This window comes from Heterodontus francisci, chromosome 38 (genome assembly GCF_036365525.1).
Source record: "Heterodontus francisci isolate sHetFra1 chromosome 38, sHetFra1.hap1, whole genome shotgun sequence".
In the NCBI taxonomy this organism is placed as follows: Eukaryota; Metazoa; Chordata; class Chondrichthyes; order Heterodontiformes; family Heterodontidae; genus Heterodontus; species Heterodontus francisci.
Genome location: NC_090408.1, coordinates 44,778,494 through 44,793,466, shown reverse-complemented (window position 1 = coordinate 44,793,466; position 14,973 = coordinate 44,778,494). Strand labels below are relative to the sequence as shown.

General features: G+C 46.4%; 2 protein-coding genes across 2 annotated transcripts in view; one reads left to right on the top strand and one right to left on the bottom strand.

Moving 5' to 3' along the window:
• Positions 1–14,071, top strand: part of hdc (histidine decarboxylase) — a 49,150-nt gene extending 35,079 nt beyond the window's left edge. The window contains 7 exon segments of the mRNA XM_068018306.1: positions 5,734–5,896; positions 6,336–6,426; positions 9,356–9,454; positions 10,621–10,722; positions 12,304–12,516; positions 12,518–12,669; positions 12,671–14,071. Of these exon segments, the coding sequence (XP_067874407.1) occupies positions 5,734–5,896; positions 6,336–6,426; positions 9,356–9,454; positions 10,621–10,722; positions 12,304–12,516; positions 12,518–12,669; positions 12,671–12,842 (992 nt within the window). The 3' untranslated portion in view covers positions 12,843–14,071.
• A 26-nt stretch (positions 14,072–14,097) lies between these two features.
• LOC137352602 (long-chain fatty acid transport protein 2-like) overlaps positions 14,098–14,973 on the bottom strand; it is a 60,110-nt gene continuing 59,234 nt past the window's right edge. The window contains exon 11 of the mRNA XM_068018305.1: positions 14,098–14,781. The gene's annotated coding sequence lies outside the window, so the exon portion shown is untranslated. The remainder of the gene's footprint in view (positions 14,782–14,973) is intronic.

Sequence of the window (14,973 nt, the reverse complement as noted above, 5' to 3'; positions counted from 1 at the left end):
AAGTTCGCAGTTGACACGAAAATTGGTGGTGTCATAAATAGTGAGGAGGAAAGCCTGAGATTACAGGACGATATAGATGGGTTGGTAAGATGGGCGGAGCAGTGGCAAATGGAATTTAATCCTGAGAAGTGTGAGGTGATGCATTTTGGGAGGACTAACAAGGCAAGGGAATATACAATGGATGGTAGGACCCTAGGAAGTACAGAGGGTCAGAGGGACCTTGGTGTACTTGTCCATAGGTCACTGAAGGCAGCAGCACAGGTAGATAAGGTGGTTAGGAAGGCATATGGGATACTTGCCTTTATTAGCCGAGGCATAGAATATAAGAGCAGGGAGGTTATGATGGAGCTGTATAAAATACTAGTTGGGCCACAGCTGGAGTACTGTGTACAGTTCTGATCACCACACTATAGGAAGGATGTGATTACACTGGAGAAGGTGCAGAGGAGATTCACCAGGATGTTGCCTGGTCTGGAGCATTTCAGTTATGAAGAGAGACTGGCTGAGGGGGGACCTGATTGAGGTATATAAAATTATGAGGGGCATTGATAGGTTAGATAGGAAGAAACATTTTCCCTTAGTGGACATGTCAACAACCAGGGGGCATAGATTTAAGGTAAGGGGCAGGAGGTTTAAAGGGGATTTGAGGAAAGATTTTTTCACCCAGAGTGTGGTTGGAATCTGGAACACACTGCCTGAAGAGGTGGTGGAGGCAGGAACCCTCAACATTTAAGAAGTATTTAGATGAGCACTTGAAACGCCATAGCAAACAAGGCTACGGGCCAAGTGTTGGAAAATGGGATTCGAACAGATAGGTGTTTGATGGCTGGCACAGACATGATGGGCTGAAGGGCCTGTTTCTGTGCTGTATAACTCTATAACTGGTAAATTTTATAACAATTCGAACAAACTGTGGGTTTGACCAGCAGGCAGCTCCTGGGATTTTAACATGAGCCCAGAGTCTTCACTGATCAGAAAGAATTTAATAAGCACCTTGTGAGAATAAATCAATAAATAACTATTCCAAAAAGTATTTTTTAAAATCCCAACATGTAACATTTTGTCGAGTTCAAAATGCAGGTGAATTTTAGCAGAGACAGACTCTGCTCAGAATTCTGAGTTTGGGCCCTGTAGGGAAGCAGGGAATGAGAGACTGGGGTGGGTTACATGGAAGGAAGTGTGAGTGTGTGTGACATGGGGGTGGGTTACATGGAAGGGAGTGTGTGTGTGACACGGGGGTGGGTTACATGGAAGTGAGTGTGTGTGACACGGGGGTGGGTTACATGGAAGTGAGTGTGTGTGACACGGGGGTGGGTTACATGGAAGGGAGTGTGTGTGTGACACAGGGGTGGGTTACATGGAAGTGAGTGTGAGTGTGTGTGACACAGGGGTGGGTTACATGGAAGTGAGTGTGTGTGACACGGGGGTGGGTTACATGGAAGTGAGTGTGTGTGTGTGTGACACAGGGGTGGGTTACATGGAAGTGAGTGTGTGTGTGTGACACAGGGGTGGGTTACATGGAAGTGAGTGTGAGTGTGTGTGACACAGGGGTGGGTTACATGGAAGTGAGTGTGTGTGACACGGGGGTGGGTTACATGGAAGGGAGTGAGTGTGTGACACAGGGGTGGGTTACATGGAAGTGTGTGTGTGTGTGTGTGTGACACGGGGGTGGGTTACATGGAAGGGAGTGTGTGTGTGACACGGGGGTGGGTTACATGGAAGAGAGTGTGTGTGTGTGACACAGGGGTGGGTTACATGGAAGGGAGTGTGTGTGTGACACAGGGGTGGGTTACATGGAAGGGAGTGTGTGTGTGACACAGGGGTGGGTTACATGGAAGGGAGTGTGAGTGTGTGTGACACGGGGGTGGGTTACATGGAAGGGAGTGTGAGTGTGTGTGACACGGGGGTGGGTTACATGGAAGTGAGTGTGTGTGTGACACGGGGGTGGGTTACATGGAAGGGAGTGTGTGTGTGACACGGGGGTGGGTTACATGGAAGTGAGTGTGTGTGTGACACAAGGGTGGGTTACATGGAAGTGAGTGTGTGTGTGTGTGACACAGGGGTGGGTTACATGGAAGTGAGTGTGAGTGTGTGTGAAACGGGGGGTGGGTTACATGGATGTGTGTGTGTGACACGGGGGGGGTGGGTTACATGGAAGTGAGTGTGAGTGTGTGTGACACAGGGGGTGGGTTACATGGATGTGAGTGTGTGTGACACGGGGGGTGGGTTACATGGAAGGGAGTGTGAGTGTGTGTGACACGAGGGGTGGGTTACATGGAAGTGAGTGTGAGTGTGTGACACAGGGGTGGGTTACATGGAAGGGAGTGTGTGTGTGTGTGTGTGACACAGGGGTGGGTTACATGGAAGTGTGTGTGTGTGTGTGACACAGGGGTGGGTTACATGGAAGGGAGTGTGTGTGTGACACAGGGGTGGGTTACATGGAAGGGAGTGTGTGTGTGACACAGGGGTAGGTTACATGGAAGGGAGTGTGTGTGTGTGTGACACAGGGGTGGGTTACATGGAAGGGAGTGTGTGTGTGTGTGACACAGGGGTGGGTTACATGGAAGTGAGTGTGTGTGTGTGTGACACAGGGGTGGGTTACATGAAAGGGAGTGTGTGTGTGACACGGGGGGTGGGTTACATGGAAGGGAGTGTGAGTGTGACACAGGGGTGGGTTACATGGAAGTGAGTGTGTGTGTGTGTGACACAGGGGTGGGTTACATGGAAGGGAGTGTGAGTGTGTGTGACACGGGGGGGGTGGGTTACATGGAAGTGAGTGTGTGTGTGACACGAGGGGTGGGTTACATGGAAGGGAGTGTGAGTGTGACACGGGGGGTGGGTTACATGGAAGGGAGTGTGAGTGTGTGACACGGGTGGGTTACATGGAAGTGAGTGTGAGTGTGTGTGACACGGGGGGTGGGTTACATGGAAGTGAGTGTGTGTGTGACACAGGGGTGGGTTACATGGGAGTGAGTGTGAGTGTGTGTGACACGAGGGGTGGGTTACATGGAAGTGAGTGTGTGTGTGACACAGGGGTGGGTTACATGGGAGTGAGTGTGAGTGTGTGTGACACGAGGGGTGGGTTACATGGAAGGGAGTGTGAGTGTGTGACACAGGGGTGGGTTACATGGAAGTGAGTGTGAGTGTGTGTGACACGGGGGGTGGGTTACATGGAAGTGAGTGTGAGTGTGTGTGTGTGTGACACGGGGGGGTGGTTTACATGGAAGTGAGAGTGTGTGACACAGGGGTGGGTTACATGGAAGTGAGTGTGTGTGTGTGTGTGACACAGGGGTGGGTTACATGGAAGTGAGTGTGTGTGTGTGTGTGACACAGGGGTGGGTTACATGGAAGGGAGTGTGTGTGTGACACAGGGGTGGGTTACATGGAAGGGAGTGTGTGTGTGTGACAGGGGTGGGTTACATGGAAGGGAGTGTGTGTGTGTGACACAGGGGTGGGTTACATGGAAGTGAGTGTGCGTGTGTGTGTGTGACACAGGGGTGGGTTACATGGAAGTGAGTGTGTGTGTGTGTGTGACACGGGTGGGTTACATGGAAGGGAGTGTGTGTGTGACACGGGGGGTGGGTTACATGGAAGGGAGTGTGAGTGTGTGTGACACGAGGGGTGGGTTACATGGAAGGGAGTGTGAGTGTGTGACACAGGGGTGGGTTACATGGAAGTGAGTGTGTGTGTGTGTGACACAGGGGTGGGTTACATGGAAGTGAGTGTGAGTGTGTGTGACACGGGGGGGTGGGTTACATGGAAGGGAGTGTGAGTGTGTGACACGGGTGGGTTACATGGAAGTGAGTGTGAGTGTGTGTGACACGGGGGGTGGGTTACATGGAAGTGAGTGTGTGTGTGACACAGGGGTGGGTTACATGGAAGTGAGTGTGTGTGTGTGTGACACAGGGGTGGGTTACATGGAAGGGAGTGTGAGTGTGTGTGACACAGGGGTGGGTTACATGGAAGGGAGTGTGAGTGTGTGTGACACGGGGGGTGGGTTACATGGATGTGAGTGTGAGTGTGTGTGACACGGGGGGGGTGGGGTACATGGATGTGAGTGTGTGTGACACGGGGGGGGGTGGGTTACATGGAAGTGAGTGTGTGTGTGACACGAGGGGTGGGTTACATGGAAGTGAGTGTGAGTGTGTGTGACACGGGGGGTGGGTTACATGGAAGGGAGTGTGAGTGTGACACGGGGGTGGGTTACATGGAAGTGAGTGTGAGTGTGTGTGACACGGTGGGTGGGTTACATGGATGTGAGTGTGTGTGTGACACGGGGGGTGGGTTACATGGAAGTGAGTGTGTGTGTGACACGGGGGGTGGGTTACATGGAAGGGAGTGTGAGTGTGTGTGTGACACAGGGGGTGGGTTACATGGAAGGGAGTGTGAGTGTGTGTGACACGGGTGGGTTACATGGAAGTGTGTGTGTGACACGGGGGTGGGTTACATGGAAGGGAGTGTGAGTGTGTGACACAGGGGTGGGTTACATGGAAGTGAGTGTGAGTGTGACACGGGGGTGGGTTACATGGAAGTGAGTGTGTGTGTGACACAGGGGTGGGTTACATGGAAGGGAGTGTGTGTGTGTGTGACACGGGGGTGGGTTACATGGAAGGGAGTGTGAGTGTGACACGGGGGTGGGTTACATGGAAGTGTGTGTGTGACACGGGTGGGTTACATGGAAGGGAGTGAGTGTGTGTGTGACACGGGTGTGGGTTACATGGAAGTGAGTGTGTGTGTGGCATGGGGGGTGGGTTACATGGAAGTGAGTGTGTGACACGGGGTGTGGGTTACATGGAAGTGAGTGTGTGTGTGGCATGGGGGGTGGGTTACATGGAAGTGAGTGTGTGTGTGACACGGGGGGTGGGTTACATGGAAGTGAGTGTGAGTGTGACACGGGGGTGGGTTACATGGAAGTGAGTGTGTGTGTGACACAGGGGTGGGTTACATGGAAGGGAGTGTGTGTGACACGGGGGGTGGGTTACATGGAAGTGAGTGTGTGTGTGACACGGGGGGGTGGGTTACATGGAAATGAGTGTGTGTGTGTGACACGGGGGGTGGGTTACATGGAAGTGAGTGTGTGTGTGACACGGGGGGTGGGTTACATGGAAGGGAGTGTGAGTGTGACACGGGGGGTGGGTTACATGGAAGGGAGTGTGAGTGTGACATGGGGGTGGGTTACATGGAAGTGAGTGTGTGTGTGACACGGGGGGTGGGTTACATGGAAGTGAGTGTGTGTGTGACACGGGGTGTGGGTTACATGGAAGTGAGTGTGTGTGTGACACGGGGTGTGGGTTACATGGAAGTGAGTGTGTGTGTGGCATGGGGGGTGGGTTACATGGAAGTGAGTGTGTGTGTGACACGGGGGGTGGGTTACATGGAAGTGAGTGTGTGTGTGACACGGGGTGTGGGTTACATGGAAGTGAGTGTGTGTGTGGCATGGGGGGTGGGTTACATGGAAGTGAGTGTGTGTGTGACACGGGGTGTGGGTTACATGGAAGTGAGTGTGTGTGTGACACGGGGGGGTGGGTTACAACCATAGCTGCTTCCCCAGCAGTTCATTTGCAGGTCTGAACACTTGAGTTTTTAGGATGTTAAATGTCTGACACTGGAACTTCAAAATGACTCAAGTCAACTCTGGGTGTTGATAGAAAATGTAATGATGTATAAGGCTGTTGGATTGTTTCTGAATGGATAATTTAAAATTGTTTTACTGCTCTGATTTAACTGACCCAGGTGCCAGTGAGGGGCTGTGGCTTCACATCGATGCAGCATATGCAGGAACTGCATTCCTGTGTCCTGAATTCCGGAATTTTCTGCAGGGTATTGAATATTCAGATTCCTTCGCTTTTAATCCTTCCAAGTGGATGCTGGTTCACTTTGACTGTACAGCGTACTGGTGAGTGATACCACGGACAGTGTAACCAATGTTGCTGAGCCACCCCACGCTAGCAGACGGCTCTTAAACATAAGAAACGAGCAGGAGGAGGCCATTCGGCCCCTTAAGCCTGTTCTGCTGTTCAGTGCAATCATGGCTGATCATCTACCTGAACTCGGCCTTCCTGCACTATCCCCATATCCTTAATTCTCTTAGTATCCAAGAATGCATTGACCTTTGTCTTCAATGTACTCAACAACTGAGCTTCCACTTCTTCAACCTGTGTTGTTGAACTGGAAGAAAGTTTTCAGAATTGAGGATTGTTGAATCTATAAATTACGGGTTCCCTCCAGCCCACTTCCACTCGGTCCTCTGGGCTTCTTCAGTTTGCTGTTTCTGCAGCTCTGTCGGTTCCCAGGTGTGTTTAGGAATTTATCTCACTGGAGTTCCTCTTTCACAGGGTCAAAGATAAGTACAAGCTACAGGCGACCTTCAATGTAAACCCTGTATACCTCCAACATGCTAACTCTGGAGCTGCCATTGACTTCATGGTGAGATGTCGCTTTTAAAAAGTCTCATTGCAAGTGATCAGAGCAGAGTTGGGAGAGGAACAGAAGTGGGGAAGGAAACTTGGTTCAGGTTCAAGTGTTGAGATTCTGTATCAACTGGCGAAATTGCAGTTGTGCGGTTAAGGAGGTGAGAGGGTCAGGGGTTGTAGATGTTTATGGAAGCTAACAAAAAGATTAAACCAGGGAGTTAGTAACGAGAAGTGTCAGCACAGTACAAAATCAAAATACTGCAGATGCTGGAAATCTGAAATAAAAACAGCAAGTGCTGGAAATACTCAGCAGGTCTGGCAGCATCTGTGGAGAGAGAAACAGAGTTAACGTTTCAGGTCTGTGACCTTTCATCGGAACTGGAAATCATTTCTGGGTATCTGCTATTAACCAATGAAATGTCCCAAGATATTTCACAGGTGGGTCAGAAGGTGAAATTTCACACACCACATCACCAAAGTTAACAGGACGGTAGATAACCTCGAGCTTGGCCAGAGACGATGGTTTTCCAGGACCCCTTAAAGGACTGGAATTACGGACGTCAGTCAGTACAGTGGGGCCTGCTTCATCTAACAACATCTCATGCCAATTTTGCAACACGTTACTCAGCCCAACACCACCTTCATGACACCCCATCTCATCTGTCAGTCCTTGCTGCCACTTGTGAAGTTGACAGTTTTGATGAAAGATCAGTTTCTCTCTCCACAGATGCTGCCAGACCTGCTGAGTACTTCCAGCATTTTCTGTTTTAGAGTCAGCGCAGGGTCGTTCATTGATTACTGTAACACAATTCTTTGAAGTAACAGAGAAGGTTGATGAAGGGAATGCAGTGGATGTTTTATATGGATTTTAAGAAAGTTTTATAAGGTACCACTTAAAAGGCTGGTTAACAAAATTGAGGCTCATGGAATAGGAGGGTCAGTGTCCAATTGGATAAAAAATTGGTTTAAGGACAGAAAACAGTGTTTAGTTTAGTTTAGAGATACAGCACTGAAATAGGCCCTTCGGCCCACTGAGTCTGTGCCAACCATCAACCACCCATTTATACTAATCCTACGCTAACCCCATATTCCTACCACATCCCCACCATTCTCCTACCACCTACCTAATACTAGGGGCAATTTATAACGGCCAATTTACCTACCAACCTGCAAGTCGTTTGGCTGTGGGAGGAAACCGGAGCACCCGGAGGAAACCCACGCAGATACAGGGAGAACTTGCACAGGGAGTTGTAGTAAATGGTTGTTTTTCAGACTGGAGGATGTTAGACAGTGGTGTTCCCCAAGGGTCAGTGCTGGGACCACTGCTTTTTTTTTTGCTATATATAAATGACTTGGATCTTGGAATACAGAGTAGAATCTCAAAATTTGCTGATACCAAACTTGGAGGAGTAGCAAACAGTGCTGATGATATTGATCGCCTGCAACAGGACATATTGGCTAGCAGAATGGGCAGAGACGTGGCAGATGGAATTTAACACTGACAAGTGTAAGGTGATGCATTTTGACAGAAGGAATAGGGAGAGGCAATATATACTTAATGGCACAGTTGTAAAGAGTGTGCAGGAATAGAGGGACCTGGGGTGTATGTGCATAGATCTTTGAAGGTGGCAGGGCATATTGAGAGAATGGTCAGTAAAGCATTTGGGATCTAGGGCTTCATAAATAGAGGCATTGAGTAAAAAAGCAGGGAAGTAATGCTGAATCTTTATAAAGCCCCAATTGGAGTATTGCATCCAGTTCTGGTCATCACATTTCAGGAAGGATGTGAGGGCCCTTGAGAGGATTCAGCGGAGATTTACCAGAATGGTTCCAGGGGTAGGGGATTTTAGTTACAAGGTTAGGTTGGAGAAGCTGGGGCTGGTCTCCCTGGAGCTAAAGAGATTGAGAGGAAATTTGATAGAAGTGTACAAGATTATGATCGGCTTAGATAAGTTAAATGAGGAAAAATTGTTCCCATTAACAAATAGTACAAGGATATAGATTGAAAGTTTTGGGCTAAAGATGCAGGGGGAATATGAGGAAGCAGTTTTTTTACACAGCGGGTGGTAATGACCTGGAACTCGCTGTCCACAAGGGTGGTGGAAGTGGAGACGATCAATGACTTCAAGAGGAAGTTGGATTGTCACCTGAGAGAAATAGACTTACAGGGCTACGGGTATCGAGCCAGGAAATGGGAATGACTGCATAGCTCCTTGGAGAGCCAGTATTGACTTGATGGGCCGAATGGTCTCCTTCTGTGCCGTAAATGATTCTGACATCCTGTTTGGAGACTTTGAATCAATTGCTGACACCCTTTTTCCACACCCCCCCCCCCCGCCCCCCCGATCAGAATATTAATTACTCTACCTTCAGTTATAAGTGAGCAGCATGGCACCTAATTTGTGTTAACAGTCACCAGAGGGAGATATTTCCTGAGGAAGGTCAGAGAGCGAGCGAGCGAGAGATGGGGGACAGGATTGGTGCATGATTCAGAGGAGCCCAGATAAAGGAAACTAACGTGGCACAAATTAAAGATTGAACCTCTAATTAAAGGCAATCTGCCAAGGCTCCAATGTTTCACCTGGCTTAATGTTTCTGACTACAGTCTATGGTCAGTGAGCACCCTCCCATCTGTGTGCCCGTCCGACTGTCAGCACTTTGGAATCATCGTCCCATCTCCCACCTATGCAGGTAACATTGCCACAGCTCTGACAGACCCCAGTGACATTCTGTACTCAATAGGACAGCAGTATATCTGCAAGGGGGCTGCTGAAGTTTGTTGGTGATCGGGGATAATTCTGGGACAATGGGATCAGTGATGGGGATAATCGCAGGACAAGTTCTGCTACTTGTTAGAATTTAAGAAGTTTGCTTTTATCAAGTTAGTTCAGAGATTTATTTGAAGGTTGCCTTGTTGATTGAAGGATTGTGTGTCTCCACAGCACTGGCAAATCCCTTTGAGCCGCAGGTTCAGATCTTTAAAACTCTGGTTTGTTATTCGCTCTTTCGGAGTGGAGAAGCTTCAGGCACATGTCAGACATGTAAGTGTTGGGTGATTTTACTTTTTAAATACCTGTTCTGTATTCTAAATGTAGCTGGCACAGTTTATGTAAGAGAGGGAGACTACTGTGGGTCGAATTGGGAATTGTTCAGGGATGTGGATTATTGCTCAATGGAACTGGGATTCTGGGAGCAGCACCTCCAAAGCCCACTTCGAGCAGACTCTATCAGAGCAGACTTTCATTTCATTAGCCTGGGCTGGATTCAAATCTGAGTTGAAAGCAACGTTCCACTAAGCTATTTTTTTTGTTTTTGTTCCACTAAGCTATGCGGCTGTGCAAAAAAATTTGAAAGGGGTTACGCACTTAAATGAATCACCTGTGCACTCGAAAAGAATGAGAGGGAATGTTGGTTGAAAGTTCTGCTCCTGTGCTGAACACCAAAATTAATTGGTTGATTTGAAAACCTTGAAATAGTTCTTTTTTCAGGAAGTAACTAAAGTAGCAGAAGCATAGAATGATGCAGCACAGGAGGGCATTCGGCCCATTGCATTGGTGCTGGCTCTTTGGTAGAGCTTTCCACATGTCACCTCTGGTTCTTTTGCCAGTCACTATAAATCTGTGTCCTCTGGTTACTGACACTTCCATCACTGCAAACTATTTCTCCTTATTTACTCATCAAAACTGTTCACCATTTTAACACCCCTATCAAATTTCCCCTTAATCTTATCTGATCCCAGATCCTCCAGTCTCTCCATGTAATTGAAGTCCCTCATCCCAGTTATTATTCTAGTAAATCCTTTCTGTACCTTCTCTAGGGCCTTGACATTCTTCCTAAAGTGCTGCCCAGAATTGAAACAATACTCCAGTTGAGGCCTAACCAGTGTTTTATAAAGGTTCAGGATAACGTCCTTGCCTTTGTACTATATTCCCCTCTTAATAAAGTCATGAATCTGATTTTTGTTAACAGCCTTCTCAACTTGTCCTCTCACCTTCAAAGATTTGTGTATATACATCCCCATCTTTCTCTGTTCCTGCACACCTTTGAAATGGTACCATTTAGTTTAAACTGTTTCCTTGCTCTATCTTCCAAAATGCATCGCTTCTCCATAGGGCTAGTGGGTTTTATACATCCAGCATCTTCACTACCTCCGTATAAACTCATTTCAGCTCTTTGTCGTGTTTAATTCCAACTTTTTCATGAACAGGGCTTGGAGATGGCCAAGTATTTCGAGTCCTTGGTTAGAAGTGATTTGAATTTTGAAGTCCCAGTAAAAAGGCACCTTGGGCTGGTGACCTTCCGTCTGAAGGTGAGGTGATACCATCACAGCAGTTTCCCACAGAACAGTGAACTCCATCTATCAGTGATAGTTAAGAATGTCTGTGCTCATCCAGCTAATAGGCTGTGGATTGTCCACACAGTTTAGATTTGTTGTGGTTATGTCATTGACCCTTTACTATCTGAACTGCAAGGACAGACCTGGGAATATATGGTAGAGTTCTAAATAAAACACAATTAACAATATAGTAGAAACTAGAAATGTTTTCAGGCTCGAATCTCATTTCAGCACAAGAGCCTCTTGAAATCTTCCCCGACTATCCAATTTATTATTTTATATTGTAGCCTCGCTCGCAGTCTGGTAAATGGACAGGAATCCGATGCCATGTAACACAGTTCTGTTGCTGAGGTGAAGATGTCTGTAATTGTCCTGTTAAACAGGCGCCAGTCTAATCACCTCTGAGATCAATTAGTCTTGGGCATATTCTGAAGCTAGTGAATGGAGTGTTTCCTGTTGCTAAGGATGTTTCCTTGCAGAGTCATAGGGGCTTCTAAATTCCCAGCTCTGCTGAATATTGGAAGAATCCAGCACAAAATGACTAGTTTATCTTTCTCTTTCTCAAAACAAATGACATATTTGCATGCATGAAACAAGGCGAGGGTCATGTCTCTGCAGATCTATTGGGGCATTATTCACTGAGTCAGGAGGTACCACTTCATGATGACAGCAGCATTACATTGGGTAATGCACAATGTATTTATTATTCTGCTGCTAATGGTGGCATGTGCCCCTTTTTAAGGCTGTATGGTGAAGCTGGCTTGTGAAATCTGTTTGTAAGTCAGTTCAAGGCCAGAATCAGCTTGCTTTAAGTGTGATTTTTTTTTTCCTGGTAATTGTGATCAAAAGAAGGTGTAGACATTCATGTTCTGTTGGGTTTGGTTGTTGCTGGTCTGTCTCCGATATCGTGGGTGCATAAATTTGGAAATGACACTATTAGGAATTGAATGAATTGGTATATTGTTGGTAAAGAGAGATCCATGATCTGTATGGGCGGCGCAGTGGTTAGCACTGCAGCCTCACAGCTCTAGGGACCCGGGTTCGATTCTGGGTACTGCCTGTGCGGAGTTTGCAAGTTCTCCCTGTGTCTGCGTGGGTTTCCGCCGGGTGCTCCGGTTTCCTCCCACAGACTTGCAGGTGATAGGTAAATTGGCCATTGTAAATTGCCCCTAGTATAGGTAGGTGGTAGGAATATGGGATTACTGTAGGGTTAGTATAAATGGGTGGTTGATGGTCGGCACAGACTCGGTAGGCCGAAGGGCCTGTTTCAGTGCTGTATCTCTAAATAAATAAAAAATAAATATGTTTGTGACTGGAAAGCACGTGTTCCCCTCTCCGACATTGAGTTTTGGAACAGACTGTTAGAGAGTGGGATTAAATTCATAGCTAAATGACAGGTTTTTAATGTGAGGTGGAATTGGTGAGCAGGAAGCTGAGGGTTAGAGATAAACATCATGGCAAAAATCCAATCTGAATGCTGTATTTTCAAACATGTTAATCATTAATGATATTGAGCTAAAACAGCAGACTATTATAATGTTTGTTAATAAACAGGGACCGAACAGTATGACTGAAGAGCTCCTGGTGGAACTCACCCGATCAGGCACAATGTACCTGGTGCCAGCCACCATTCATGAGATGTTCATCATTCGCTTCACTGTCACTTCTCAGTTCACCCTCAAAGAAGACATCCTGCGAGACTGGAACATAATCCAGCAAAATGCAGTTAAAATCCTACTGAATCACTCAAAAAATCGGATTGGCCCTCTTAACAATAGTGGGGGGAAATGTGCCAAAGAAAACGCAATCAGATTGTAACAGTATTGTTAAGACTCTGGTTACTGACCACTGTATCTCTGAATATGGGCAAAACAAACAGCTTTTACCAGTTAAAAGTATGATGGCTCCCTTGCTTCCAAAAGGTTGATGGTCAGCGGTATGCTTCATACTCTGACGATCTGGTGGATGCTTTTGAGGACACATTTAGGGCGGAGGCTTTGAAGCTCAAAGCTAAATCCGCCCCCTCCTCACTGGTGCACAGCTTCCTAACAATCCAAGATAAACAGAAGACCAGCCGTTCAAATGAGCTGTAACACCGCGCTCATCGCTGACTGAGATGTGAGCAACCAACAACAGACACCAAAGACACCTTGGCATCGCAGAACAAATTGTCATCCCCAACTCCCAGAAAAAGTGATACTGGAAAATATAATCTTCAAAAAGATGAAAAAAAAAATCCCTGTGTCTAGCTTCCTGGTATCTACTGCCCATTGTGGCCCTCTTGTCTGCATTGATTTTTATCACTTCTGCAACATTCTTAATCCACAGAGGGGAATCATGGAGTAATTAAGCTCACATTTCTGTCCATTTCATAATCAGTTTTTAATCAACGCTTTGAGATCCTGCTTGTATGCAATGTTGTAATTTTTACCTGATAAATTAAACACTCCAGTTATTTAATGTTTTAGAGTGAATCAGAGTTAAAAATGGTGGTGTGATTTTAAATATATATTTATGAAATTCAACTTCAGTGAAGTTGTAGCAGCTGCATTTAAAAAAAACATATTAGGTGGTGAGATAAAAAATAAAACTGAATCTGTAGGAGGTCAGTGCTGAGAATTGTTATGCACTCTCTGGTTCTTATCTGAAAATGTGTGATTGGAAGCTGAAAGTCTAGTGCGTGTCTTGTGCACTCGTTTCCCACATACTTCTGTTCTGAGGCAGGAAGCCCATTTACTCTCCCACCCCATCCACCTGCTCAAATACGGACCTTGACTGTAGCAGAGACCACAACTCACCAGAGACATGGTCAGAGCTGAACTGGAACGTGGTCTGGGCTTCTGACCGTCAAAGTAGCAGGGGTGCAGGGGCATCAAAGCATAACACACACTGCAAATCCACTGCTGATATTGTACCGACTTGTTCAAGTAATAGTGGTCCTATACTGCTTTGTAACTCAGCTACCACGAGCTAGGCTGAGAACTTCTAAGCTTGGCCAGAGAAATGTGCCTTTATCTCATAATTTTTTGCTACATTCAAAGAAATTTCAATTAATAATGTTATCCAAGTCAATGGGATTACAGATTTATATAATCCAGTCTCCCAGGCTGAATGAAAACTTTCTACCGCTGTCGACAAGCAACCAGATTGGAAACAGCAGAACCCTGTTCTGTCCAGCTGTACTTTGTGTGGGTCTGGTTTTATGTCAATGAATATAATCTCACATTGGGAGTTTTGGGCTAATGTCTGCTTTCACTCAGAATATCAACAATCTTTACTGATTTTGTGAAAAGAATTTACAATAAAAACATATTAAAATTGAATGGTATAAATAATCTTCAAAGCATCAACTTTACTGAATAACAGATCAATCATCCTTCATATCTGTTGTAATAAACACTTGTGTTCATTTTCCCACACATAAGTAACCCATAGATCAATTTTCAGAGAAGTGACAATGTAAAGTGGAGTATACAGAGTGCAGCAATTTAAAGGATGATGATTCCACCCTAACTGTTTATAGAAATATAAACCTTGCATTCCCTGACATCTAACAGTGAAGCCCACATTCCGGACTGGACTGGGAGCTTCAGCCTGGATTATGGGGTCAAGCTGTAGAGTGGGAGTTGACCCCACAAACTTCGAATTCCAACAAGGGTGCGATATCACTGAGCCAAAGCTGACAGCTAGACTGGACAAGCTGCACAATTAACCCTGAGTAGCAGTGCTTGATGGAGGCATGCGTCCATTATCTGCACGAGCTGCTTCGAGGCTTTATAAGGAAGTCTGACAATTGAGTTTGAGTCATTTGTCCAAAGACCAATAGGGATATAAAATGCAGTTAACCAGCCAATGAGCTGATTACTGTTTCAACACCAGGAAAGCCAAAAGGCCTTTCAAAGCACCAAAAATTGGGAAAATTTTCTGACATTCCTGTCTCGGCATAATATATACAGTGTGAAATTAGACTGGTTGGCTGTGTAGAGAGTTTCTTGTCTGTCCCAATTAGAATGCAGCCTTGGGTAAGGGATTCTGTAAATGAATAACAGAACATTCTAATCTCATCCTAAATTAAAACAAGAAATGGTGGAAATCCTCAGCAGGTCTGGCAGCATCTGTGGAGAGAGAAGCAAAGTTAACGTTTCAGGTCAGTGACCCTTCATCAGAACTGGCAAAGGTTAGAGGAGAGTTAGGTTTTAAGCAAGTGAAGGGGAGGGGGGTGGG